The sequence below is a fragment of the Pseudochaenichthys georgianus genome, chromosome 8, assembly GCF_902827115.2.
Source record: "Pseudochaenichthys georgianus chromosome 8, fPseGeo1.2, whole genome shotgun sequence".
Taxonomy (NCBI): domain Eukaryota; kingdom Metazoa; phylum Chordata; class Actinopteri; order Perciformes; family Channichthyidae; genus Pseudochaenichthys; species Pseudochaenichthys georgianus.
This window is the reverse complement of record NC_047510.2, coordinates 34,955,833-34,981,888: the sequence shown is the minus strand read 5'-3', so window position 1 is coordinate 34,981,888 and position 26,056 is coordinate 34,955,833. Positions and strand designations below refer to the sequence as shown.

The 26,056-nt window shown below is 41.8% G+C and overlaps 2 protein-coding genes across 2 annotated transcripts in view; one reads left to right on the top strand and one right to left on the bottom strand.

The window, feature by feature from the left end:
- Positions 1–5,006, top strand: part of engl (endoglin, like) — a 38,694-nt gene extending 33,688 nt beyond the window's left edge. Inside the window, 3 exon segments of the mRNA XM_034089526.2 lie at positions 1,260–1,361; positions 1,565–1,679; positions 2,954–5,006. Of these exon segments, the coding sequence (XP_033945417.1) occupies positions 1,260–1,361; positions 1,565–1,677 (215 nt within the window). The 3' untranslated portion in view covers positions 1,678–1,679; positions 2,954–5,006.
- A 7,629-nt stretch (positions 5,007–12,635) lies between these two features.
- Positions 12,636–25,023, bottom strand: LOC117451585 (zinc finger protein Gfi-1b). The gene is made up of 6 exons (XM_034089969.2): positions 24,941–25,023; positions 21,888–22,089; positions 17,158–17,291; positions 15,748–15,876; positions 14,008–14,173; positions 12,636–13,112 (listed from the first exon to the last, which is right to left on the bottom strand). The coding sequence occupies exons 2-6, from the start codon at positions 22,081–22,083 to the stop codon at positions 12,916–12,918; spliced, it is 822 nt and encodes a 273-aa protein (XP_033945860.1). The 5' UTR covers positions 22,084–22,089; positions 24,941–25,023; the 3' UTR covers positions 12,636–12,915.
- Positions 25,024–26,056: the final 1,033 nt, after the last annotated feature.

The following is a 26,056-nucleotide window of genomic DNA, read 5'->3' as shown; positions in this document are numbered from 1 at the left end:
TTAATAAAAAAAACATTTTTAGAATATTTAGAATTTTTTTTTTACTTGTAGTACTGATACCGTCCACTAGACTCCTAGTTACGTCGCGAGCTGCGTAGATGATTTCAAATACCGCGAAATAATCTGTGACGCATTTGTGTGTATTTTGTTTGTTTCCCGGGGAAACACTCACAAGAAACGGCTGTTGTTATGCCTGCTGTGACGTTAAATTGCCTCTTGTAATTATGCCTTTACAAGCTTAGGCTACAAGTTGTATTTATCATCTGAATTTGGCGAAACAAGTTTAATATTCTTAAAACCAAGACTGTTTATTTGAAATCAGATGAAAACAAACTGTCACGGACCCTGCCGTGTTATCTATGATTACTACGCTTTTCATTCATAATTTCAGCGGGAGGGGGGGGGGGGCTGAGGAACAGCAGTCTGACAGGTGTCTGTGTTGACACTCCCCTTAGTGTGGAATAAGGGGAATGCAGAGACTGGCTACAAGTGGTTTAGGTTCAAGTTAGACAACTAATGTCTGGGTTAGTGTTCATGACTTCATGTTTATGTCATCTAATCTATCTATCTATCTAATGGTTAATCTCAATACACACACATTTTCCGTGCTTTCCAATAGTTTAAAATAGTTTTATTCCACTGTTTAATAACCTGTTCAATACAAACATGCCACTTGTAAAAATGAAATAACATTTCTGTGAACTGATATTTGTTTAGTGAGCTTATTAGAGGATGTTCCCTTTGATTGTAAAATGTCAATGAAGATGTCAGACTTAGTATATTTGTTAATAATTACATACAACACATGGAATTTGTGTGCGTATGTGTGTTCCAAGTGAATCTGCGGCCCCCTGGTGGCCAGTACATCAATGATGTGGCCCCCCACCACCATCAAAGTTGCCCATCCCTGGTGTAGATAATGAAACACTGGCGTCACAGGCTCCTCCAGCAGTGCAACATGAATATATATAGGACATAAAACAAATAAACCAGATAAAAAAAGTGCAAGAGAATGATTTGAGATCTGCAAGTAACTACAAATAAAATAGAAATAGTGCAGTCGAGTGCTGCTCAACTGTGTGTCCGTTATGAGAGCACCATTCAGGTACCGATTGTGCATTTAGCCATGTGTTGCATTGGGACGCTCTTATGCACTGAACAGCCAATGAAAGTACAAGAACACGCAGATTTAGACCAAGCACAAGTCTGTTTTCCATCGGTATTGTGGGCTTTCCTTTTGATTTGATTTGTGTCTCCAGGCGCGGCAGAACAGACGGGAATGTTGATGGGCGTCGTCTTCATTGCCTTTGTGATGGGGGTCAGTCTGATGGGGGGCGTTTGGTGCATCTATAAGTACACAGGTGATAAGACCGGCTTCCTCTTGTCACTCAGAAACGTTGTCAAATTATATGTGTCCTTGTTCCTGTGTCATACAGTTGAATTGGACTAATCAAGAAATCCTTTTAAATCAATGTCACTGCTGTTGATCACGAGTAATCTGATTTATTTACTGTTATTTTCCATCTGTGGATTATTAAGAGACTATGTAACGATATATTTAAAGGGGCACGGCCAGCATCACCTGGAAGAGAAAGTCACTTAACAGCCAACACTCGAGAAGGCCACACCATCTATAATCTACTGTCAGCAGCTGATCAGTCCTCCAGCTCCGTGTAGAGGTAAGACGGGTATTTAACTCAATCCTATTTTATACCCCAAAGTCTGTTACTACGTGGTATTCTTTATTTATTTGCGGTCACATTATATTAAATGTACAGTTTTGCAAATCATATATTTCTAGAGACCCGAAAATGGCAAATTTAAAATTAAATAAAAACGAAAAAGTACATTGGGTTTGTTTGAAAGGACAAATATCTACACATGTATCTACTTCAACATATGAATACGTTTTAGTCTAACTGCGTATTGGACATTTCATTGTGGCACAGGGAGTGAAAAAGTAAAAATAAATCTGGGGCTTGGACTTGACGCTCTGTTAGCCGCTACTAGCATAACGGTACGTCCACACAGCAGCTTTTCAAAAATCTTGAAAATCTTGGAGCTGGGCGTGTCTGACAGCTTGGGGATTTTTTGCGAGCAATGCGACCAACAACCAATCACATGAATCTCCCGCCCCCGACAAACAAAGCAAAAAACCCCGGGGATTTAATGCGAGCAATATATATATATATATATACTCCCCAAACAGGCGAAACCCTACCAGTTTCACCCCCTGTCTCTGCCACCTCCCTCCATGCCTGGTTCCTCCGGTTCGTATCCCGTTAATAGTTCTGGTCGTAAAGAACCGGGTGATTTGCTACCGTAATTTCTCGTTTGGAATATGAGGAAATGAACTGCGGTCTGGTTCTCCCTGCTTACACGCGGTTTGATTGGCTAGCGCTTCTACTGACAGATTTGCATAAACGTGTTTGATTGGCTGACGCTTCCAGCTCAGCTTCAAAAGTTGAACATTGCTCAACTTTTGAATCCTGGAAATCTTCGCTTCGCTCCCCCACAATGCAGTTCGGCGAAAAGCGAGGCAAAGGGACGTCATCCCCATTCAAAGTCAATGGGCAGAGAAGCGGTGGAAGATTTGTCTAAAGCTGCTGTGTGGACGTACCGTAACACACCTGAATCTCCGACAGGGCTTTCACAGACACGTTGCATTATGGGTAGCCAGGATTTTGACACGGAGGAAGAATGCATTAAGGAAAATAAGTCGTCTCCGGTTTTGTGGCGTCGATTATGCAACTGTCCATCAGCCAGGAGTAGATCACAATCCCTGCTGTTTAAATTAGACGAGCCTAAATTACTCGAGAACTTAATTTCAAAGTTGTTGTTAAAATAAACTAGATGTTAGAAACATTGGCAGTTCAAGATCCAGGAGATAAGAGCGAGGGGAGCACCTGCAGATTTCACCTCCAACGATTTTGTTCTTTTATCTCCTCCTCAGGATTTCCTGCAAATCTGAGAACTGGGACAGAAGTGTGTGTGTGTGTGTGTGTGTGTGTGTGTGTGTGTGTGTGTGTGTGTGTGTGTGTGTGTGTGTGTGTGTGTGTGTGGGTGTGTGTGTGTGTGTGTGTGTGTGTGTGTGTGTGTGTGTGTGTGTGTGTGTGTGTGTGTGTGTGTGTGTGTGTGTGTGTGTGTGTGTGTGTGTGTGTGTGTGGGTGTGTGTGTGTGTGTGTGTGTGTGTGTGTGTGTGTGTGTGTGTGTGTGTGTGTGTGTGTGTGTGTGTGTGTGTGTGTGTGTGTGTGTGTGTGTGTGTGTGTGTGTGTGTGTGTGTGTGTGTGTGAGTGAGTGAGTTAGTTGTGAGCCATTCTGCATCAAGTCGTTTCAAAAGCTGCAGCGGACATTGATCTGGATTCAACAACATCTCACCTTTGAGTGACTCGAACAGAAACTTTATCAACACCGCCTTTCAGAGACGAAACACACGGTCAGCGAGGCAAAGCTGCAGGACGTCACTTTGTGTTCGTTGAGTTGGTGTCTGTTAGAAAAACATCACTAGTCACACACAGAGCATCAACTAGTTCCTGAGCAGTGTCCTTCACATGCTGACATCCAAGAGAGGGAGTCACACAGTCACAAGATGGAGGAATAGAAAGCAGTATTCAATGTTTACTTCAGATTAGCTCCACGTCAGAAATGAGCATGCTTGATGTCTCTCTCCATAGAGGCTGAATCATCATGTTAATCACATAGCTATCATCTGCCTCAAGCAGTCCTGATGCTCTTCTGGGTCATCTCACATCCTGTCATGTCCTTTGTCAGCATGCTACTCTGATGTTGGAGGAGGACACTCAGGATTGTCCCAACAGTGTCTACACCGTCATCCTCACTATCCGTGTTGTACCTGTGAATCAAATGGAAACTGCGTTTATCTGTCTGTGAATTATGTTGTGTTTTTGTGGCAAACGAGATGAATTAAACGAGCTGAAAGCCAGGCTGACTGGTTTTGTTTTCCCTTCAAACCGCATGCGTCTCATATCAGCCTGGACCGGCACGTGTTAAGGAAAAGGAAAGATACGAATCCACCTCAAACATTGAATGGGATCTTGGCCAACGCTACGTCTTTCCACCAATATTCTTTCCATTATTCCACAGTCACACAAACCTAAAGCTTAACGTCCTTGGCCGTTAAGAAAGTATATGTTGGGAATACTGTAACATATTATTTGTGACCACAAAGCTGACACACATGCATCTTACACGAACATTTTGAAGTTAAAGTGCAATAATCGCTCTTGTTTTTGCTTTGTTTTGGACTCTACCAACTCCCGAAAAAACCCTTAGCCGTTAAATGCTCCACAATGTTCTCCAGCTAATTGCTTAAAATGATTATGGATTCTTTCTGGGTCCACGCTACACAGAAAATCGTCTCGTAGTTTTTCCGTAATCCTACTGACAGTCAAACAAACCCAAACACTTAAGCACCTCGGCTCTGAAGGAAGATAATAGGTAAACAATACTGTAGAATATATTATTTGTGAACATAAGGGTGACATTAATGCATCTTCCATGTCGAAGTTAAAGTGCAATTATCACTCTGGTTTTTACTCCGATTTGGCCTCTACCAACTCCTTAAAAACCCTTAGCTGCTAAGCTAAGCTGTTCGTCAACGAATACACTTCAAAATCCTTCTGCTAACACACAAAGCTCTCAATAACCAGGCCCCCCCTACCTCTCCGACCTGATCCACCACTACACCCCTTCCCGCAGCCTTCGCTCATCAGAAGCGAACCTCCTCTCTATCCCCAAGAAAACCAAGCTCCGAACCTGGGGGGAGAGCCTTCTCCATCGCTGCCCCCACCCTCTGGAACTCCCTCCCACAACACATCAGAGACTGCACTGACCCCCCCACTTTCAAAACACGGACCAAAACACACCTCTTCAGACTGGCTTTTAATCTGTGAATTATGCTGTATTGCTGTTTTAATAACTTTTAAATTCTATTTTATCATGTTTTATCACCACTGTAAAGCGTCTTTGAGCACCTGGAAAAGCGCTTTGAAATGCAATGTATTATTATTATTATTAAATGCTCCCAATGTTCTTCAGCCAATCTCTGGAAATTATAATTTTTTCCTTGGTCCATGCTACACCCTTCCACCAACTTTCCCAAAAATCGTTCTTGTAATTTTTCCATAATCCTTAAAACACTGAACCAGCTTGGCTATTAAGAAAGTGGAATATGTTGGAAATACTGCAGAAATATACTGTACAAAATATTATTTGTGAATATTAGGCGGACATAAAAGGTGGGGTAGGTAAGTTTGAGAAACCGGCTCGAGATCGCTAGAATTTGAAAATACACAACCGGAGAAAATCTGCCACTTCCTCACAGAGCCCCTCCCCCAACACACACGAACGCGCACATGACCAATGAGGGCACGAGAGAAGTTTGTGCCCCGATGGAAGGCTGACAGGCAGGTAGGCGCCGGCTAAACGGATTGGTTGTACTTTTTACAGTATTACGGCTTCTACAGATGACATTTTTTTATGGATTTTTTGTCAAAGCACTTAAAGGTGGGGTAGGTAAGTTTGAGAAACCGGCTCGAGATACACTTTTTGTTATATTCCATGGAATGCTCTTAACATCCCGATAGCAATGAATATCTGAAGTGCTTTGACAAAAAATCCATAAAAAAATGTCATCTGTAGAAGCCGTAATACTGTAAAAAGTACAACCTTGTTGTACTACCTGCCTGTCAGCCTTCCATCGGGGCACAATCTTCTCTCGTGCCCTCATTGGTCATGTGCGCGTTCGTGTGTGTTGGGGGAGGGGCTCTGTGAGGAAGTGGCAGATTTTCTCCGGTTGTGTATTTTCAAATTCTAGCGATCTCGAGCCGGTTTCTCAAACTTACCTACCCCACCTTTAACCACCTTGGCTTTTAAGAAAGTGAATATGTTGGAAATACTGCAGAAATATACTGTAAAAAATATTATTTGTGAATATTAGGCTGACATTAATGCATCTTACACTAAAATGTTTGTGGTGTAAGTGCAATATTTACTGTTGTTGTGGTCTCTACCAATGCTCCCCGATGCCCCTCAGCCGTCTCTGGGCATTATAATGGCTTCTTCCGTGGTCCATGCACTCCTCCACCAATTTTCAAGAAAATCGGCTCAGTAATTGTTCCGTAATCCTGCTGACAAACAAGCTAAAAACGAACTTCCTTGGCTATTAAGGAAGTTAACATGTTGCTAATAAGTACATTATATTATTATATATATCATAAGTGAACTGAAAGCTGAAATACATGCATCGTACACTAAAATGTTGAAGTTACTCTTGGTCCCTACCAACTGCTGAAGAGAATCCTCGTAGCTTCTACACACTGCCCAATGCTCTCAAGCTAATTGCCATCGTTGTTTTTCTGCGGTTTGGTGTCGGGCGTGGAGAGTTCATTCAGTGTCTTTCCATGTTGCCCTAAAACTAATGAGTGCAGTAAGTGGGACCAAATCATAGAGGGCTTCCAAACCATTAGGGCCTCTGAGTTGTGTAGTTATTCTGTGAGGACATACATTTGAGCTAAAAGTCACAAAAGTCTTATGATTGCATAGTTTCAACATGTTGTTAAGTGCAGCTTTTTAATGTAACAACTACCCGGTGTGCTGTTGAAATGGTACTGAAAAGCTGTTGTTTTTTACTTTTAGAAAGTCGACCTTCTGTTCATGGAGTAGTGAAAGTGCATAACACACAAACTGCACATTCGCACAACTCTGAGAAACAAAGCTATGCGATCGGACGAGGGTCCTGTAAAAGCACTGTTTTTGGTGCATCCTGCAAAATAAAATGCCCCAAATTGTTTTGATGAGAGATGATGGATACAAAGTGGTGGTGAAAGCAAGAAGCTTTGGTTGCAGCATCAGCCTGTCTCTCAAATGCTTTGGAGGAGGCTCAACATGGCTGAACAACAGTTACATGCAAAACAAACTGTATGCACGATGTTCAGTAAACGACCAGTGTTGAGATCTTCATACGTGTTGAATATTTAACCCATCCATCCATCCATCCATCCATCTTCTCCCGCTTATCCGTGGTCGGGTCGCGGGGGTAGCAGTTCCAGCAGAGAGCCCCAAACTTTCTTTTCCCTGGCGACATCAACCAGCTCTGACTGGGGGATCCCAAGGCGCTCCCAGGCCAGCGAAGAGATATAATCCCTCCACCTGGTCCTAGGTCTACCCCTTGGTCTCTTCCCAGCTGGACGTGCCTGGAACACCTCCCTAGGGAGGCGCCCAGGTGGCATCCTAACTAGGTGCCCGAACCACCTCAACTGGCTTCTTTCGACGCGAAGGAGGAGCGGCTCAACTCCGAGTCCCTCCCTGATGACCAAACTTCTCCCCTTATCCCTAAGGGAGACACCAGCCACCCGGCGGAGGAAACCCATCTCGGCCGCTTGTATCCGCGATCTCGTTCTTTCGGTCATGACCCATCCTTCATGACCATAGGTGAGGGTAGGAACGAAAATGGCCCGGTAGACAGAGAGCTTTGCCTTCCGGCTCAGCTCCCTTTTCGTGAATATTTAACACGAGAGTTAATTATAATCAAGTATATTCTTGTATAACTCACAATGAAAATGCTTCAAATTTTATGATTTTCTATATTTACAGTATTAACAAAACACAAGTGGTTTGTTAAGTTGAGTGTGTAAGGCTTGATAAGGGAGAGACAGTTTCTTCCCTCACACAGACGGGGGGGGGGGGCTCTGTCCCTCAGAGCTGGGTTTTTGCTCTCGGTAAGGTTCTCTCGAGCTGGGTAACTATTGCTTAAATCTCTGTGTATTGAATGCTGAGGAAATGGTTTAGATGAAAGTTTTGAACGGACTTTTTCGACCAAAACATTCTTTAAATGTGTTGGACTTCTTAAACCAATCATTAATAAATGAGTTGGAATTCTTAAGCCTACCATTCTTATGCTACGTTCACACCGGACGCGATGCGAATATTCGCTTCCCTCTAATCGCTCGAGTTTCACCCATGGTTTCACCGCGGCTGCCAGCTGTGTTTACTCGCATCATTCAAACAAGACGCTCTGGCTCGGGAGCTACAGCTACAAGAACATGAACATATTTGACCGTGATTTAATTGTAATCCACGTTTCAAAATGATGCCGAAGTAACAACACACTGATACCGGTTAGTAAAAACCATGAATTAATGCTTTGACAAGTCTGCAGACAGACGGCAGAGAAACACCTTTTAAAATGCGTGTTTTCTGAATGTAGCTTGGCTAAGCTAACGTTATATATGCTCCGAGCGTCCACACTCACAACAACGGCCTACAGACACAAATAAAGCAGCGACTGTATTCGCCATGACACGGACAGTCTGTGGTTTGTACTTGTTTACCTTCTGTCTAGTTTCTGAACAGATATGAGGAGCTGTGAGCTCTGAGTGCTCTGTGTGCTAACCGCTAACAGCTAATGGCTGATGTTTTCTGGTTGAACGTCAGTAACGGCAGGCTGAGATCCTCACCGCTGATTGGCTACCACGAGAACGCGTCACGTGAATTTGACGCTCGAGTTCGGCACAGTTCAATCGCCTCAATCGCGTGATTCGCGCCGCGTCCACCGCTTCATGCGCGCCGTCGGAGCGAATTCGCGTCCCTGCATTGACTTTACATGTAATCGCGCCGCCCCCAAACATCGCATCGCGTCCGGTCTGAACGCAGCATTAAATGCGTCAGGATTTTAGGACTAATTAGAGAACCTTCGCCACCACGAGGACATTCCTTTTGAATTACGTCGGAAGACTTTAATGGGTAAACTGTGAATTAAGGTTTTAGATTAGAAAATGACCCCAGCATGATATGTTTAGTATGATTATAATGTTGTAACGAGAGAAGGTAAAAACCCTGTATTAGTTTGGACCTATTTTTCTTCAAATAAACTGATCCCACCTTTTGGACTGGGACAACTTAAAGACATCTGCCTCTCCTCTCCTGCTTCAAAGGTAAGACTGCACCCTGCCACACACACTCTTAGGTAGGGCCACACGTCATTTACTGATATCAAAATCCTTCGGGATCGCTTCAACAGATTTAAGAGAGTCGTCTGAATTGAAACAGCAGTTAGTTGAACCTGGTTCTTCAGGAGTTGATAGAGGTGAGATCTTGCTGACGTTGGTGGATCTGAGCCAAGCAGTAAACTTACATAGACTCAGTAACTTCGGTCAGGTCAGTTAGTAGGTCTGAGTCATCTCCCGGAATAAATTATCAGCCCTCCCAACTCTTACGGCCCGTCCACACTACAGCGTCGACAGCTCCAATCTGCCCATTCACTTTCAATGGGGTGACGTCACGTTGCCTCGCTTTTTCGCCGCACTGAATTGTGGGTAGCAGAGCGGTCCGTCTCCGGCGTCAGAAGTTGAACAATGTTCAACTTCTGACGCTGGAGACGCCGGAGTAGCCAGCGCCAGCCAATCAAATCCCTTTTCTGAAAATCTGACAGCTCAAGCCGTAACCAATCAAACCGCGTGTAAGCTGGGAGAGATATCCCGCCGTTCATTTCTATATTTCGATATATGTGATTGGTTGTTGGTCGTGTTGCTTGAATAAAATCCCCAAGCTCCAGACACGCCCAGCTCCAAGCTATTTTTGAAGCTGTAGTGTGGACGCTCCGTTACACCAGTCAACATCGAAGGATCTGATGTGTTTTTAAACGGAGCAGAATTAGAACTAGTCTCCCAGTTCAAGTATCTTGGAGTCATACTGGACTCAAACTTGACTTTTAAGAAACATATTAAGAAAGTATCCAATACCATTAAATTCAACTTGCAAAATGTTAAACAAGTTAAACCTTTCTTAACTGTCAGCTGCAAAGTCACACCTCCACTGTGTGATTCCGTCCCCCATTGAATACTGTTTGACAAACTGGTCGTTTGCTTGAGCCTCAAACCTGAAACCCAGAGAGCAGCTGTACAAGAGAGCCATCCAGGTGTTTGACCGAAAGCCACATTCATACCACCTGTGTACCATCCTGGAGAAACACAATTTCTTGACAATTTTAAGTCTTTTAAAAGTATGTACTTTTTTTATAAATGTTTACATGGACTGCCCCCCCCCCCCCTCCCTTAGGGGAATTCATCCACAGAAAGCACACTGGACGCTGCACGACGTCAGAAACCAGAGGAGACTGTGAGGTCCTCTCCACTCAGGGCAGCTCGTCGTGGAACAGCCTCCCGACTGAGACACGGGATCCCACTCTCACAAGTTTTAAAGGTCAACTCAAAGAACGGTTGAGAAACAAACAGACGTGCAATCAGCGCTAAATGCACTTCAACACGGGGGCGTCTCCTCTCGCACTTTAGGCAGCTCTGGTGTCTCCTCTTGCACTTAATATATCATAGCTGCTATCGTGTACTACCATGTGGTAAATGCTTGTTGCTCTTTCTGCATATCATGTATTTATTTTTGCTATGTATACAAATGTCATGTTCTTATGTTATATGTTATATGTTCTTATGTTGCATGTCAGGGACTACGGATGGAAATTAGCTCAAAGCTAAAATCCGGCTCATTTAGACTTGTAAGCATTATTGTTGTTTTAAAGTGTTCATCGATGGGCTCAGTCCCGGTTCAAATAAACTATTAACTATTGGCCGAAACCAAGTCGTATTTATATTTTAAAGACCTGGAAAGGGTTATTAACGCCTTTGTGACCTCGAGACTGGACTATTGTAACGCTCTGTATGTGGGTATGGACCAGGCATCAATTAAACGCCTGCATCTAGTCCAAAACGCAGCGGCACGTCTCCTGACTGGCCACAAAAAGCGTTCTGGCCTCACTGCACTGGCTTCCAGTCCGGTTCTGAATTGATTTTAAACTCCTTTTATTTGTATTTAAAGCCCTAAATGTTCTGGCTCCTCCTATATAGCTGAACTCCTCCATCGCTACACCCCAGCCACAGCATTAAGGTCTGCTGACCAGCTGCTGCTGCTAGTGCCCAAGACCAGGCTCAAACCCGAGGGCACCGAGCCTCCGCAGCAGCTGGCCCCAGGCTCTGGAACACTCTGCCCTCCACGTGAGGTCGGCCCAGACCCTAGGGGCTTTTAAATCCACACTGAAGACACACTACTTCTCTGGCCTTCTAGTCAGAGCGGGGTTACGACTCCTGACTGTTCCATGTGTTGTTTTTATCTGTTGTGATTTTTTGTGATGTAATGTTTTTTTATGTGTTTAAATTACATGTACAGCACTTTGGCTCGACCAAAATCGTTTTTAAATGTGCTCTACAAATAAAATTTGATTTGATTAACTGAAAATGTGTTTCCTGAAAGATGCATAATCTTGTTTTTGTAAGGATGCTTCATAGATTTTAGTTAACCCAAACAATCGAATACACAAACAATACAGCTTTACAACTCAAAACCAAGGAGATGACGTTTGTACACAATCAATAAAGTTTTATTGTCCTCTCGTTTCCAAGCATGCAAGACATTCATATCTTTCCGACTTTTTACAATTATGAATAACTAATAATGTATTTACAAATGCCCTTTTACACACATGTTCAAGGAAATGTACAGAGTGGTGCAGGGATGATAACTTTGTGTAGACCGACCCAGAAAGATAGCATCTCCCCGGTTCCTTCGACTAGAAACCTTTGGGAATTTTTCATTGGATTATTGAGGAAAATAATCTCTGTTGTAAACACACGTCTATGATACTGATACGTTGTGTTCAGCAGGACAATCTCCATATATTAACGCCACGCTATGATTTCTGAAGTAAAAAGCTAACATTGGGCTAGAAAGGAACTACAGCTATCTTATTTCAGGCATCTAACCAATAACCCTTTAACTTCAAGACGAGGGACTCCTAGTGCTCTGACTAATTTCCAGGTTTTAGGACTCATTCGTGCACCCAGAGGTGGGAAGTAGTGGAGTACAAATACTTTGTTACTGTATTTAAGTACATTTTTCTGGTATCAGTACTTTACTTATTTTTCTGATGACTTTCTACTTCTTACATTTTGAACACAAATACCTGTACTTTCTACTTCTTACATGTTGAACTCAAATACCTGTACTTTCTACTTCTTACATGTTGAACACAAATACCTGTACTTTCTACTTCTCACATGTTGAACTCAAATACCTGTACTTTCTACTTCTTACATGTTGAACACAAATACCTGTACTTTCTACTTCTTACATGTTGAACACAAATACCTGTACTTTCTACTTCTTACATGTTGAACTCAAATACCTGTACTTTCTACTTCTTACATGTTGAACACAAATACCTGTACTTTCTACTTCTTACATGTTGAACACAAATACCTGTACTTTCTACTTCTTACATGTTGAACTCAAATACCTGTACTTTCTACTTCTCACATGTTGAACTCAAATACCTGTACTTTCTACTTCTTACATGTTGAACTCAAATACCTGTACTTTCTACTTCTCTCATTTCCCAAACAGCTGGTTCCTTTAGTCTGAATGTGTGTCTGGTGCGTGGTCATTATTCTGCGTGCCTATTGGTTGGAACACGATCCGTGTATCCATCACTTCCTGGTCTTCTCTAAAGAAGAGGGACCAATGGAAACGTTGTCATGTTGCCGTTGTTCACCATGGAAACATTCATTAGCTAACAATGACATTATTGTTCTATTAATATAAAGGGAGGTCAGGTACTCTTTAAAGCAGCTGCTAGTTATGGGTACTTTTTACTGAAGCACACTTCAAAGCCTCTTTACTTTTACTTGAGTAAAGAAGTTTAGTCAGTACTTCTACTTTTACCAGAGTATTTTTAAACACGAGTATCTGTACTTCTACTTGAGTAACGGATGTGTACTTTGCCAAACCAAAAACCCTTCGACTTCAAGCCGAGGGACTCCTACTGCTATAATTCTTACTAATGTCCAGGTTGTAGGACTCATCCCTGCACCACTCCACTGCCTGATAGTCTCAGTTTTGTGTGTATGTCTCCGTGTATCCACACGGCGTCTCTCTGTGTTTCTGCAGGTCTGCGCGGCGCAGGAAGCTGTGCCGGCAGCGATGGCAGCTGAACGGCCGGTAGCTGCTGTGCTTCCTGCTGTGCGTGATGAGGTTGGAGCTCTGGCTGAAGCCTTTCCCGCACACCTTGCACACGTGGGGTTTCTCACCTGAGGGAGAACGTACACAGAGTGTCAGAGGAAGCATGGACGATTATCAGAGAGTGGGCTCCTGGACACAGATATTCAAAAAGCCATAATGTTTCGAAGCAAGACACAGAATCTACATTTATAAAGCTTGTTGTTGTCTCTGGTCATTTGGAGGCTCTGAGGTACATTTGTCTTTATTTCTTATCATTTTGAGCCTATTTGTGGTTAGTCTATTTTAGTAATGTTATCTTCGTGTTCGTTTTATGATCCTCAGTAGTTTTCGTCATTGCATCTTTTTATAGTCATCATGAGTCTCTTTGTAGTAATTTGTTGTCTCTTTTTGTAATTTTGAGTCTTTGAGTCTCTTTGTAGTCATTTTGAGTCTCTAATAATAATAATAAATTTAAATTTATATAGCGCTTCTCATCTGCCAAGACAAATCTCGAAGTGCTTCACAACAAGGGATACTGATACACTTTGAGAGATTAAACAAATAATTGTAATAATAATAAGAAATCAAAAAATAAAATATAAAATAGAGTACAAAAATAAAAGTCGGAGATAGCGATAAAAATGGCAGTACTCCAGGTGTACCGTGCTCAAAGTTGATTGGAAGGCCTGCCGAAAGAAGAGGGTCTTAAGGCCGGTTTTGAAGACCTCGGTGGAAGGGGCAGATCTCAGCTGATCTGGGAGGGAGTTCCAGAGGCGCGGGGCGAACGAGCAGAAGGCTCGGTCTCCCATTGTTCGGAGACGTGTGCGGGGGATGTAAAGAAGAGGAGCGTGGCTGGAGCGGAGAGAGCCTCTTTCAAGTCATTTTGAGTCTCTATCTAGTTCATTTGTGGTGTGGTCATTTCTTCCGTGTCTTTGTGGTCGTTTGGCGCCATGTCTCTTGGGTGTCTGTGTAGTGTTCACTCACCTGTGTGTATAAAGGTGTGTTTCTTCATGTCTGACTTCTGGTGGAACCTCTTCCCACAGTACTGGCAGGGGTAGGGTCTGGTGTCTGAGTGGATGAGCAGGTGTGTGGACAGAGTGGACGAGCGCTTGAACACCTTACCACACACCTGACAGCCAAAGTTACGCTCCTGAAATCACACACACATGTTCACACTGAATCAGACACGAGAACAACCCAATGTTCACTTCAGAAACTCTAATAAGTCGTGTTTTTGCACTGAAATGTCTGCTATTTTGCCAGAGATGGCTTACAATATAGTAATAGAGCAATTAATGAAAGTGTTTAGGTGCAAATAAAAGTGTAAAGCCCACAAAACTTTTCTTGTAGGTTCAACTTATTGTTTTCACACACATTAGTAAGTTTTACCAACTCAAAATATGGAGACATTCACCCAACTCGACATTGTTGACCCATCATTTTTACATTTTAGCTAAGAAACAGAACATAAAATCGATTAAATTGAGTAAACATTAAACAAAACATAAGGGTTGCATTACCGTATAAACTAACTTTCTCCCAAACCTATAAATATTTCATGTTTATAAGAAGTAAAACTGACACAAGTACAATATAGACAGGAGAGGTTATATAACTGAAATAGAATATGGGTCATTCCAGAATTGGAGGACAATTTAGACACCAATATTTTAGAAAAATCAACCTTTTATTTTATAATTCTTTATGATGTATTTAGGAAAAACAGATAATAAACCATCAAAACAAGTGATTTCCCAGCTAGTAAATATAGTAAATGTATATTTTCCAATGAAGAATTACCCCTGTTACTCTAATTATAGTAAAAGGGTTGAAAATCAATGCTAATTTGAGCTTTAACCTCAGGAAGTATTGCTAGATGTAGCATGTACTTTCAAGGCATGGATACACTTGGATATCTAATGCAAGAAAGATACCTTTGAAATGGATATGCTTTATTCTGATAATATGAGTAACAGGGTTGAGTGGGTCAGAGTGCCACACTCTTTTAAGACTGAAAAGATTGTAAGAATATGAAAACTAAAAGAGAGGACTTAGTTGTGGTCTACCCATGGCACTAGCACATGGCTTGCTGATGTCCTTCCTGTGTCATCTGACTTACAGTTTGTTCACTTCCTCAGCCAATCTAAAAAGGTTTGGGTAACAGGGTTGAACGCATGTTGAGGGACACACCTTCTGTGCAAAATCACTGTTATTTAAAATATGTTTATGATTTAACACATTTATTTGACCATTACAAGAGACATATCAATAGAATAATACCAAAAAACGTAAATAAAATCGCTATTTTAAATGTTATATTTGACTTGCAAGTTGGTCACCAAGAAGCGGGGACAAGAGAAAAATGTTCAAGCATTTAAAAAATATTTTGAAACCACTATTTCTACAAATCTATATACATTTTGTCTCAAGACAAGTATGTTTAACACAACATGTGCATGTTTTAGCATTTTGGGCATGGATTATTAGATTTTTTATATGGGGGACATGAAATGTCCTCCAATTCTGGAATGACCCATAGGTTATATTAAAGTAAGCTAATTCATTAAGTAAACTAGAAAAGGAAAGTACATTGTTTTGAGTTATATTGGCAATGCCTGGTAATAACAATTAAGTATTGCACATTTTATAGATGTATTTGTATAGTTCTCAGTGTTGGATCAAAGTATTTCTCTTATACATTATGATTCTCAGTGAGTATTGTACCTTAGCTCTGCCATAGCTGCCTAATGCTCTGAAGCCAAAGGGCACGGGGTCTCCGGCGGAGGGAGATTGAGGTGAAGGAAGAGAGAGTGCCGTGTGAAGATGAGCCTGAAGACCAACTCCTGAAAGAGACTGAGGGAGAAAGAAACTGTGAGAAGATGCAACTATAAGGTCTTGTCTTTACATATGAAGCTACGGCTATCCCAGTTAGCTTAGCCTAGCATAAAGACAGCTAGCATGACGTGCTATGTATTTAACTGGTCATTTTGCAGCACTTTGTAGTCTTTTTCTCTCATTCTGAGTCTCGTTCTAGTTAATTAGTGTCTCCTTGTGGTTGTTTGCCCAATTGTATGGTCTTTAAGAGTTATTTTAGCATCTCTTTGAGTCGTATAATGTTCCTTTGTGTTCACTTAGCATCTCTGTGAAGCAACTCTTTGAGTACAACGCTTGTGTTAATGAAGTTACGAATGTATGCAAAGACCTGTACTTAGTACCAACGATCACAAATGTCCTCAGGGATTAATTCAACATCCTTTGTTAAACAGCAGAATGCTCTATTGAGGAACAATTACAGTTAAGAAGTGCAGGCCTTTTTTTAAATAACCATTTAGATCACATGAAGAAGAAGACATGTTGCAATCAAACCCCTTAGTTTAAAATCACTTTTTACATGTATATTTAATTTAATATGCCATTCCTTGCTCGCTTAATGTTAATAATATCCTATTTTTAGATTATGTAAACTGTAATTAGGCCCTTCAATAATGTTTCATCATTTGTCAGTTTACAGATTTATATCTTTACGGTCAACTTGTATTTTCAACCATTATTTTATCACCACTTTGTCCGTTTTGTTTTTAACTATGTGTTAAATGCCTATGTGTCTTAAAATGTGCGATACAAATAAACTAACCTTGAACCTTTCTATATTGAGATGTTTATATTGTATAACTTTTTTCTACTCTTTTTAATGTCCCTGTTTTATATGCTGCTGCAACAAAAGCATTTCCCAAATGAAGGATCAATCAAATATATCTTATCCTAACAGTACAACCTACAGATGTTATTTTACACACTGATCCCCTGTGCTGTGTCACTCTCTGACATGTTGCTAATTCTGTATCATCGCCGTTTCTCAATGTCGAGTATACATGCTGCAGAGCCACTATTTCAAGTATACTACGTCATCGAGTGGCGCCGAATGCTGGGCATTTAAACAGCCCTTCGGCGCCACTCGATGACATACTTGAAATAGTGGCTCTGCAGCATGTATACTCGACATTTAGAAACGGCCTCTCTCTGACATGTTGCTAATTCTGTATCATGGCAGTTTCTTTTGTCGTTGTTCACTCATAGTTTCCTCTTTCATAACAGCATCAGATAAGGACGTGTGATGGTTCAGAGGCTTCTCACCTTCTCACAGAGCGGACACTCGCTGACGGGGGATCGCAGGTCAGTGTGCGAAGTGTGTTTCAGCAACATGAAGACCAGACCCTCCAGATGCCGCTCCCTCTCAGACCCCTGCAGAGGAACCTCTCTGCCCTCCACTGTGAGGAGGAAGAACATGTGTTTAGTTTATTACAAATCCTTTCTCGATGAATTCCCAGGGTCTTTGATTGGCATTTTGAGCCCTTAAGATAGATAGATGGATAGATAGATGGATGGATGGGCGGACGGACAGACAGACAGCTTTAAAAATCCCAAATTGGGAAATTATTTTATTACAGGACCAGTGTGCTCATCATTAAAATACAAATACTTTTAAAAGTGGAAAAGAGTTAACAATTACAAATAAAAAAAATAGTATATCAAATCAAAATACAACATTCAACGCCGACAGGACAAGGGGGGCTGGCGTCGGCCGGAGCACCGGAGCCGGAAACATGGCTGCTGGGGCCAGAACCAGAGCCGGAAACATGGCTGCTGGGGCCAGAACCGGAGCCGGAAACATGGCTGCTGGGGCCAGAACCGGAGCCGGAAACATGGCTGCTGGGGCCTGAAACATGGCTGCTGGGGCCGGAACCGTAGCCGGAAACATGGCTGCTGGGGCCGGAACCAGAAACATGGCTGCTGGGGCCAGAACCGGAGCCGGAAACATGGCTGCTGGGGCCGGAACCATGGCTGCTTGGGCTCGGGCCGGTCGCTTGGGGGCTGGAGCCGCAGCCGAAAACTTGGCTGCTGGGGCACAGGGTTTGAGGCAGGCAGGCAGTCTGTCTGGGGAAGTCACAAAGTCCCTTAAAAATTCCGGCAGTGAGCTCCTTAACCAGGGCTTATCTGCTACCTCCCGGCGTGCCCGTGAAAGAGCAGCCTCCTGAGCCTCTTTACCACGAGCCCTCATCCACTCTCCAAGAATACATAAAAGTTTGCAGGATAATTTGTCAACCTCATCCTCAAAGAATACTGCTAGGTCCATCTTTGGTCTGCTCGTACTGTCAAGGTTGGAGGGAAATAGGACCGTAGTATGGCAGTATGAGGAGAAGAAAAACCAACATGGAGGGGGACAGGTAGCGTGGACCAGGAGAGACGACGAACAGACATGGAGCACAGGACAAGACGAGACTAAATGCACAGCAGGGTAATCACAGGACAAGACACAGCTGGGCAGGGGAGGCAGAAACACAACAGGTGAACACAATGAGACAATCAGACACAGGAGGGAAGCTTTGGGCCCAATCCCAAACCACTCCCTCGACCCTACCCCTCCGTGACGGAGTGAACTCAGATGGAGGGAGTAAATACAGCAGCAAGCTTTTGGACGGCCTCCCCTCTCTCCGGCAGAAACAGGAAATGCTGTAACTGTATGTATCAACGGTTTTAAATCAGCATCTCTTAGAAAAAAAGTTTAAATTAATAACTCAAATAAAACTCCAAACATCTTTCATTGTGTTTCAAAGCTTCTTAGTTTTAAACCGGATGTTTATAAGCTTCTTAGTTTTTGCAACGGTCTGTAAATATACACAACTTTATAATAAAATGCACACCTTTACCTTTACCTAAGTTAAAAACATATGAGGTTATCATGAGGTTGTTAACATCGCAGTTTATCAGTGGATGTTTGCTGGAACTACTTGTTAACAGCGTGTTTCCTGACGGACACACACAGCGTGACTCCGGTCAGGCAGAGACCGGTCTCCAGTCAGCACCGCTGCAGACTCGCTGTCTGAGGGCTTGATAGCCCACTCCCCCTCCACACTTGTTGCTTTGGAACAGCCCTTAATATGGCGGACCCTCCACGCAAACGCGCAAACGGAGGGCTAGGGGGTAGGGGGTAGGGTGTAGGGGGCGGTTTGGGAATGGGCCTTAGACAGGAAGGCAAACACAGGAAAAAGGACCAGACAAGGAGGAAAACATTTCAAAATAAAAAGGTGGAAAATGAAAACAACATAAATCCAAAATCATGACAATAATATACTGTATATATGAATGATAGTAAAGTGTACATAGACTCGTGAATAATGGTAAAAGCTTTTTACATACTGAGAGTTATTCAGCTATTCACACCTCATTCACGCAGAGCAGCACCACTTTAACTAGGGAAGCTAACATTCACACCCACACACACACACACACACACACACACTCAGGATCTTAGTATATTTTGAAGCAGCATTTTCATTTTATGCTACTTAATACGTCTACTCCACTGCATATATCTGACAGCTTTTACAGATTCAGATTATTAGCTTATTATAAAATCATCTAATAAATCAATACACTCACTGGCCACTTTATTAGGTCCAGCTGTTCAACTGCTCGTTAACGCAAATATCTAATCAGCAAGTAAATTCATTTAGGCATTTAGACATGTTCAAGACCACCTGGTGAAGTTCAAACAGAGCATCAAAATGGGGAAGAAAGGGGATGAAAGCTACTTTGAACGTGGCATGGTTGTTGGTGTGAGTATTGCAGAAACTGCATACGGGAAAACGACTACAAAGACCCTCAAAATGACTCTGAAGTGACATAAAGCAACTACCAAAAGAACCAGAAAGACTCATGGCACAGATCATTGCAGCATTACCCATAATCCCCTCTGTTTCAGCCCTGTTTCAAAAGTGCTGATTCTCTGTGTGTTACTTTAGGTGAAAACTAGAGAATGCAATTCCTGAAGAAATTGCTAGTGGGAATGCTTTATGCTGAAAAGCTGACGCTGAATTGCTAATGCTGAAAAGTAATGTGTAAGAAGAAAGTGAAGAATTTAGATTGAAATGATAATGAACACTGGGGGCTTGAATGTGTGATAAGAGAAGAAAAGAAAGTAAAAAGGCTTGGAAAAGCAGCAGAATATTTGAACTGCAAACTTTTGAACTAACTTCATGGCGAATGATCTGTCGCCATGGCAACGGCATTTGATGACACCCCATAATACGCTTAAGGCCGCTACACACCAACCTGAGACCAAAGAACGCGTACCGAAGGCGTCCCGACTTTTACGTCCGCTAAGTCGCCTGCGTCGGCTACGCCGCCCGCCTACGCCGCCCGCCTACGAACACATCGCAAAGACTTCAGTCGACGAGTGGCAATAACTGTCCTTACCAGCAGGCAGCGGTAGTGTGTATTCGTCATTCAAAAGAGGCAACAGCCAATCAGAATGATTTCTTTGGCCGTCTTTCTTTGGCCGATTCAACATGTTGAATCAACATGTTGAATCGGCCGCGGGAGGTGTGAAAATGTGCCGTAAAGCAACGGCGGTTGCGGGACACACCAACCTGAGTAGGGCGCCGCGAATGCCCGACTGCCTCTGACGGCCTCTGACTCCCAAAATCGGGTAGGTGTGTCAGGGCCTTTAGATGCGTTGATGGCTGCATCGTTACCAAACCTGTGAAGTTGTGGACCATTTCCAGCATTTGAACTGAAGTTATGAGGAAACCGTGTTTCATAGTGAGCATTGTGTTGCCAAGGCAACAGCATTTGAAGAAATCTTAAAACTGTCAAATAGATGTCTTCACAGCTGGACTGTTAGCACACATGTGAAGTTTGAGCACTTTTTGACCATTTTCATAGGAGTTATAGCAATATTTTATTTTATTTCATATTTTACGGCGAGGGATGCGTTGCCATGGCAACAGCTTTTGAGGAAAACTCACTAATAGCACATAGACATGTTGAGGGCCGGACCATTAACCTGTATCTGAAGTCTGCTGCTCTGAGCATGTCAATTGGAGTTATGACATAATCGTGTTCAATGACACAGGTGTTTATATTTGAGCTAACGACGTGTCCAGAGATCAAAGGTTTCCATGGTGATCAGTGAGAGGAAAGCATTTTCATTGTTCTGAATGAGAGATAGACCTCTTACATGTGAACGTTTTGTTGAAGAACCGTAACAGATATCGGTGAAATTTCAAAGCGTGAAGCATGTCAAGGAACTTGAGCATCTGAAGTGTACTTTGTGTGTACTTTCGGGTTAATAACGTGGCCTTTTTGGCAGATTAACTAAAGGTGTGCGGCTGCTGTGGTGGGGTGAGGAACTTAATGGAGACATGTTGAACGTTTTTGTCACTTCATGCCCTCAAGAGGCATTTTGTTTAATTATTTTTGCTTAATTGTTTTTTATCTTTCAAGCTACGAGATGTTTTCCTACGTTTGTCATGAAAAATTATGTCTCAGGAATGTAGGGTTTGGGAATGATGGCAGGTTTAAAAGAAAATATGAAGGCAAATTTCAAACTGTCCTCCACTCTAGCTGTGACATCACGCACTCAAAAATCTGAAGAAGGCCTCTTTACCAAGGTCTGAACAATGTTTAATATCTCTAAAAGTACGCATCAGATTTAAAAGTTGTGTGACACGAATAATGTCAGAAAGATGTGTAATATTTTAAAGTTGGAATGAGGTTTCTGAGTGAAAGTATGAAGGAGCAGTTAGCAGTTGAAGTTGCATGAAGATTGTTGAAGTCTGAAGAGTTTCTCCATTGACTTCCATGTTAAAAATGTGATGAATTATGGGATATTTGGTTAAAAATAACTCAATGGTGCTCTAGGAGGAGATTCAGGTGATAAGGTGGGGGGGGGTTACCTTGGTTGGTGATTGGCTAATAGTTACACAAGCCAAAAAAATCATTTGCACAATAGGTGACCTTTAAAAGAGAAACACAACCAATAAGAGACAGAAAAGTTCACTGCTACAGTACACCTTTAGTACCTGAAGGCCAGGGACCGTGTGTGGGGGCGCTGAGAGACGGTGAGCACGACAGAAAGTCTTTGACCCCCAACATCGGGGACGAAGGACCCCTCCTCTCTGGTTCTCCTTCAGGGGGCTGAGAGTGCTGTTTATAGGATTCCTTTAAATGCACCAACAGGTGAGTCCTTTTATTCCTCACGAGGAACGACCGAGGCATGGTTTACTGGGGAAATAATGAGATCAAATAAGATATTAATCCCTGTAAGGAAATGTAGGGATCAGAGCAGCGATCAGAGTAACAAGTCACATACATACAAGTCCTTTGCTTTGGTATCTGATGGGGCGAACATAAACAATACAACAACAACAAAATGTGCGAAGTAGGTACAAAAAAGGAAACGTATAAGGATAATAAAAAATAAGTATTTCTAAGAACAATTTCGCATTAAAAAAGGATGCGAAAAAAGTATTTACACCAGATTTAAATGTAATTATACGAATAACCTTAACAACTAAAAAACACTTAGGACAATGAGTATATGGCAAACTACAACTATTTTAAAGTGGACGGCTGTTCAGACGTTGCAAAATTGTGCAAAAAGCGTAGTGTAAAGTAACTAAGGTTTACTCAATTACTGTACCGAAGTACAATTTTGAGGTACTTCTGCTTTACTTGAGTATTTCCATTTTATGTTACTTCACTACAGTTCAGAGGTACATGGTGTACATTTACTCCACGGCATGTATTTAATACCTTTAGTTACTTCACAGATGTGGATGAATGATGTGAAATATAATCAAGTGTTGAATCAGACTTTAGTTCCACCTGGAGTGAATCCACCAGCTACCCTGCAGTCTACAAAGTACTTCAGACTAGCTGCACCTTCACCAGCTACCCTGCAGTCTACAAAGTACTTCAGACTAGCTGCACCTTCACCAGCTACCCTGCAGTCTACAAAGTACTTCAGACTAGCTGCACCTTCACCAGCTACCCTGCAGTCTACAAAGTACTTCAGACTAGCTGCACCTTCACCAGCTACCCTGCAGTCTACAAAGTACTTCAGACTAGCTGCACCTCCACCAGCTACCCTGCAGTCTACAAAGTACTTCAGACTAGCTGCACCTTCACCAGCTACCCTGCAGTCTACAAAGTACTTCAGACTAGCTGCACCTTCACCAGCTACCCTGCAGTCTACAAAGTACTTCAGACTAGCTGCACCTTCACCAGCTACCCTGCAGTCTACAAAGTACTTCAGACTAGCTGCACCTTCACCAGCTACCCTGCAGTCTACAAAGTACTTCAGACTAGCTGCACCTTCACCAGCTACCCTGCAGTCTACAAAGTACCTCAGACTAGCTGCACCTTCACCAGCTTTGAGAACACTTTCATGATCAATCATTATAAAACATATCATATATATTATTCTGAAATGGACCAATCTGCACAACGACTACTTTCACTGTCTTTCACTATATTCTGATGAGAATACTTTTCTACTTTCACTTGAGGAACATTTTGAATGCTTTTACTGTAACAGAGTATTCCTACACTCTGGTACTTCTACTTTTACTCAAGTACAAGATCTGTGTACTTCTACTTTTACTCAAGTACAAGATCTGAGTACTTATACTTTTACTCAAGTAGAAGATCAGAGTACTTCTACTTTTACTCAAGTACAAGATCTGAGTACTTCTACTTTTACTCAAGTACAATATCTGAGTACTTTTACTTTTACTCAAGTACCAGATCTGAGTACTTCTACTTTTACTCAAGTACAAGATCTGAGAACTTCTACTTTTACTCAAGTACAAGATCTGAGTACTTCTACTTTAACTCAAGTACAAGACCTGAGTACTTCTACTTTAACTCAAGTACAAGACCTGAGTACTTTTACTTTTACTCAAGCACAAGACCTGAGTACTTCTACTTTAACTCAAGTACAAGATCCGAGTACTTCTACTTTCACTCAAGTACAAGACCTGAGTACTTCTACTTTCACTCAAGTACAAGACCTGAGTACTTCTACTTTAACTCAAGTACAAGATCCGAGTACTTCTACTTTCACTCAAGTACAAGACCTGAGTACTTCTACTTTCACTCAAGTACAAGACCTGAGTACTTCTCCCACCTCTTAAAATAAGATATGAAAGGTAACAGTTCCCACAGGATAATAAGAAATAAAAGGGTTCTCTACGAATCTCTTATAAATATTCCACATGCCAAATCGAAGCAGTTCTATAAAATCTATATACTTGTATTTCCCTTGCCCTAATTCGTCAGCTTGTATTGTTAAGTGACTATAACATGTCTGAGTATCCTAAAAAGCACTCTCAAAATCAAAAGTCGTGTCAGTTTTCGAGCCTCACACACCTGCTGCTTCATGTTCAGTTACAATGCCAGCCTGAGGTTTCCTCAGCAGAGCCGACACCTGCACCGAGGCTTCAGGAGGATAACTGACAACCTTCACTCTCCCAACGAAGCTGCACGCACACCAACATCAACCGCACGATGATTCACAAGTTAGGAAAATGTATGGCCACATAACTAACGTGTTAAAAGCATTAATTCACCATGGGATACATTGCAAATACATTCTTAAAACTTGAAATAAGTTGATGTTGGATCATAAGATAAGATTAATTCATTATTAATGTTTGTGCAGCAATAACAAATAATTAGAATTAAACATTTGTACATAACAGGTTGAATTGAATTTACAGCAATAGGATGACGTGTACAGATAATATATATTTACATGTCTTTGTGCGAGAGTGATTTCAAAAGTAGGGTTTGATTCAAAACGAGTCGAATCAAGAGAAAACATGAGAAGACAAACTTTCCCAATTAAATTATGCAGACTTTTTATAAAACTCCCTTCAAAAAATATGATTTATTAAGCAAACTGATTGTGAAATAATATCCGTTACAACTTTAAATCAGCACAGAAGAAGTCGTAATGTGCCAGAAGATTGATTGTTGCTATGGTATGTAAGAAAACCTTTTAATATTGAATGAATACATTAAATATGTATACTCTAAATAGGAGAGTTTGCAGCTGAGTTGCTGATCTTACCTTCGCGCAGCTGAGTGTTGAACGAGGTTGTTCTTGGTTGGTAACGTCCTCTTTCTCCTTCTCACACCCATGTACTGAAGGCATGGCAGAGAGATTTGATTTGATTTAAAAAGGCTGCTCAGGATTGTGTGGCTGGAGGCGCAAAATACCCAGTAAGTTAATCACTATATCAAATCTATAAAGAAATGTAAAATATCCAGCTTGTTCTGGGGGTTTTACCTCTTCACCCTTATACTAAGAAGCGAATGTAAATTAAAACACAAAACCGTATTGACTGCGGGACGAATACTTGTGTCACTGATGGATTTGCCACTCGAGTGCTTTTCACGTGGGAGGATTCGTAAAGTACTCTGAGCATCTTTTGGAAAGTTTGAATGTCATCGCTCTCGTGTGAACATGAGGACCTTTACTACAGAGGTGCCATCTTACGCGTTAAGTTTGACACTCATGGTAGAAGACAGAGGCGCCGAAAGTCTTTGTCCTCCTTCTCATTGGAGAAAAAACAATAGCCACTTCAATTGTAGGCGCAGAGTGGAATATAGCGCGAGACAGATTGGAAATCAAGACATTATCTTGGCTTTAAACGCTTAAACAAAATTCAAAAACCACCTTGAACAAACTAATAATAAGATTACATTTATTAAAGCACCTTGCAAGGGACCCAAGGCCGCTTTACATGCTGTGAGCAAACGAACAAGTAGGGCAAATAATAAAGTAAAACAAATTATATGGAAAAATAAAACTAAGAAGTTCACTTCAAAAAAGCAATGTCTCTAGATTTTTGTAATTAATCCAATATATTTTTAAAGAGGACATTTTATGCCAATTTCCAGGTTAATATCAGTATGTAGTGTCTCTACTTTAAAGAGTCCTCTCCTGCTGATGTTCAGGTGTATATCAGTATGTAGTGTCTCTACTTTAAAGAGTCCTCTCCTGCTGATGTTCAGGTGTATATCAGTATGTAGTGTCTCTACTTTAAAGAGTCCTCTCCTGCTGATGTTCAGGTGTATATCAGTATGTAGTGTCTCTACTTTAAAGAGTCCTCTCCTGCTGATGTTCAGGTGTATATCAGTATGTAGTGTCTCTACTTTAAAGAGTCCTCTCCTGCTGATGTTC

Coding starts and splice junctions, on each gene's coding strand:
- LOC117451585 (XM_034089969.2), bottom strand. CDS start 22,083: ATGCCTCGGTCGTTCCTCGTGAGGAATAAAAGGACTCACCTGTTGGTG. Junction 17,292..21,887: donor ACACGGTCCCTGGCCTTCAG/GTACTAAAGGTG, acceptor TCCTCCTCACAG/TGGAGGGCAGAGAGGTTCCT. Junction 14,174..15,747: donor GCAGCTATGGCAGAGCTAAG/GTACAATACTCA, acceptor GTGTGATTTCAG/GAGCGTAACTTTGGCTGTCA.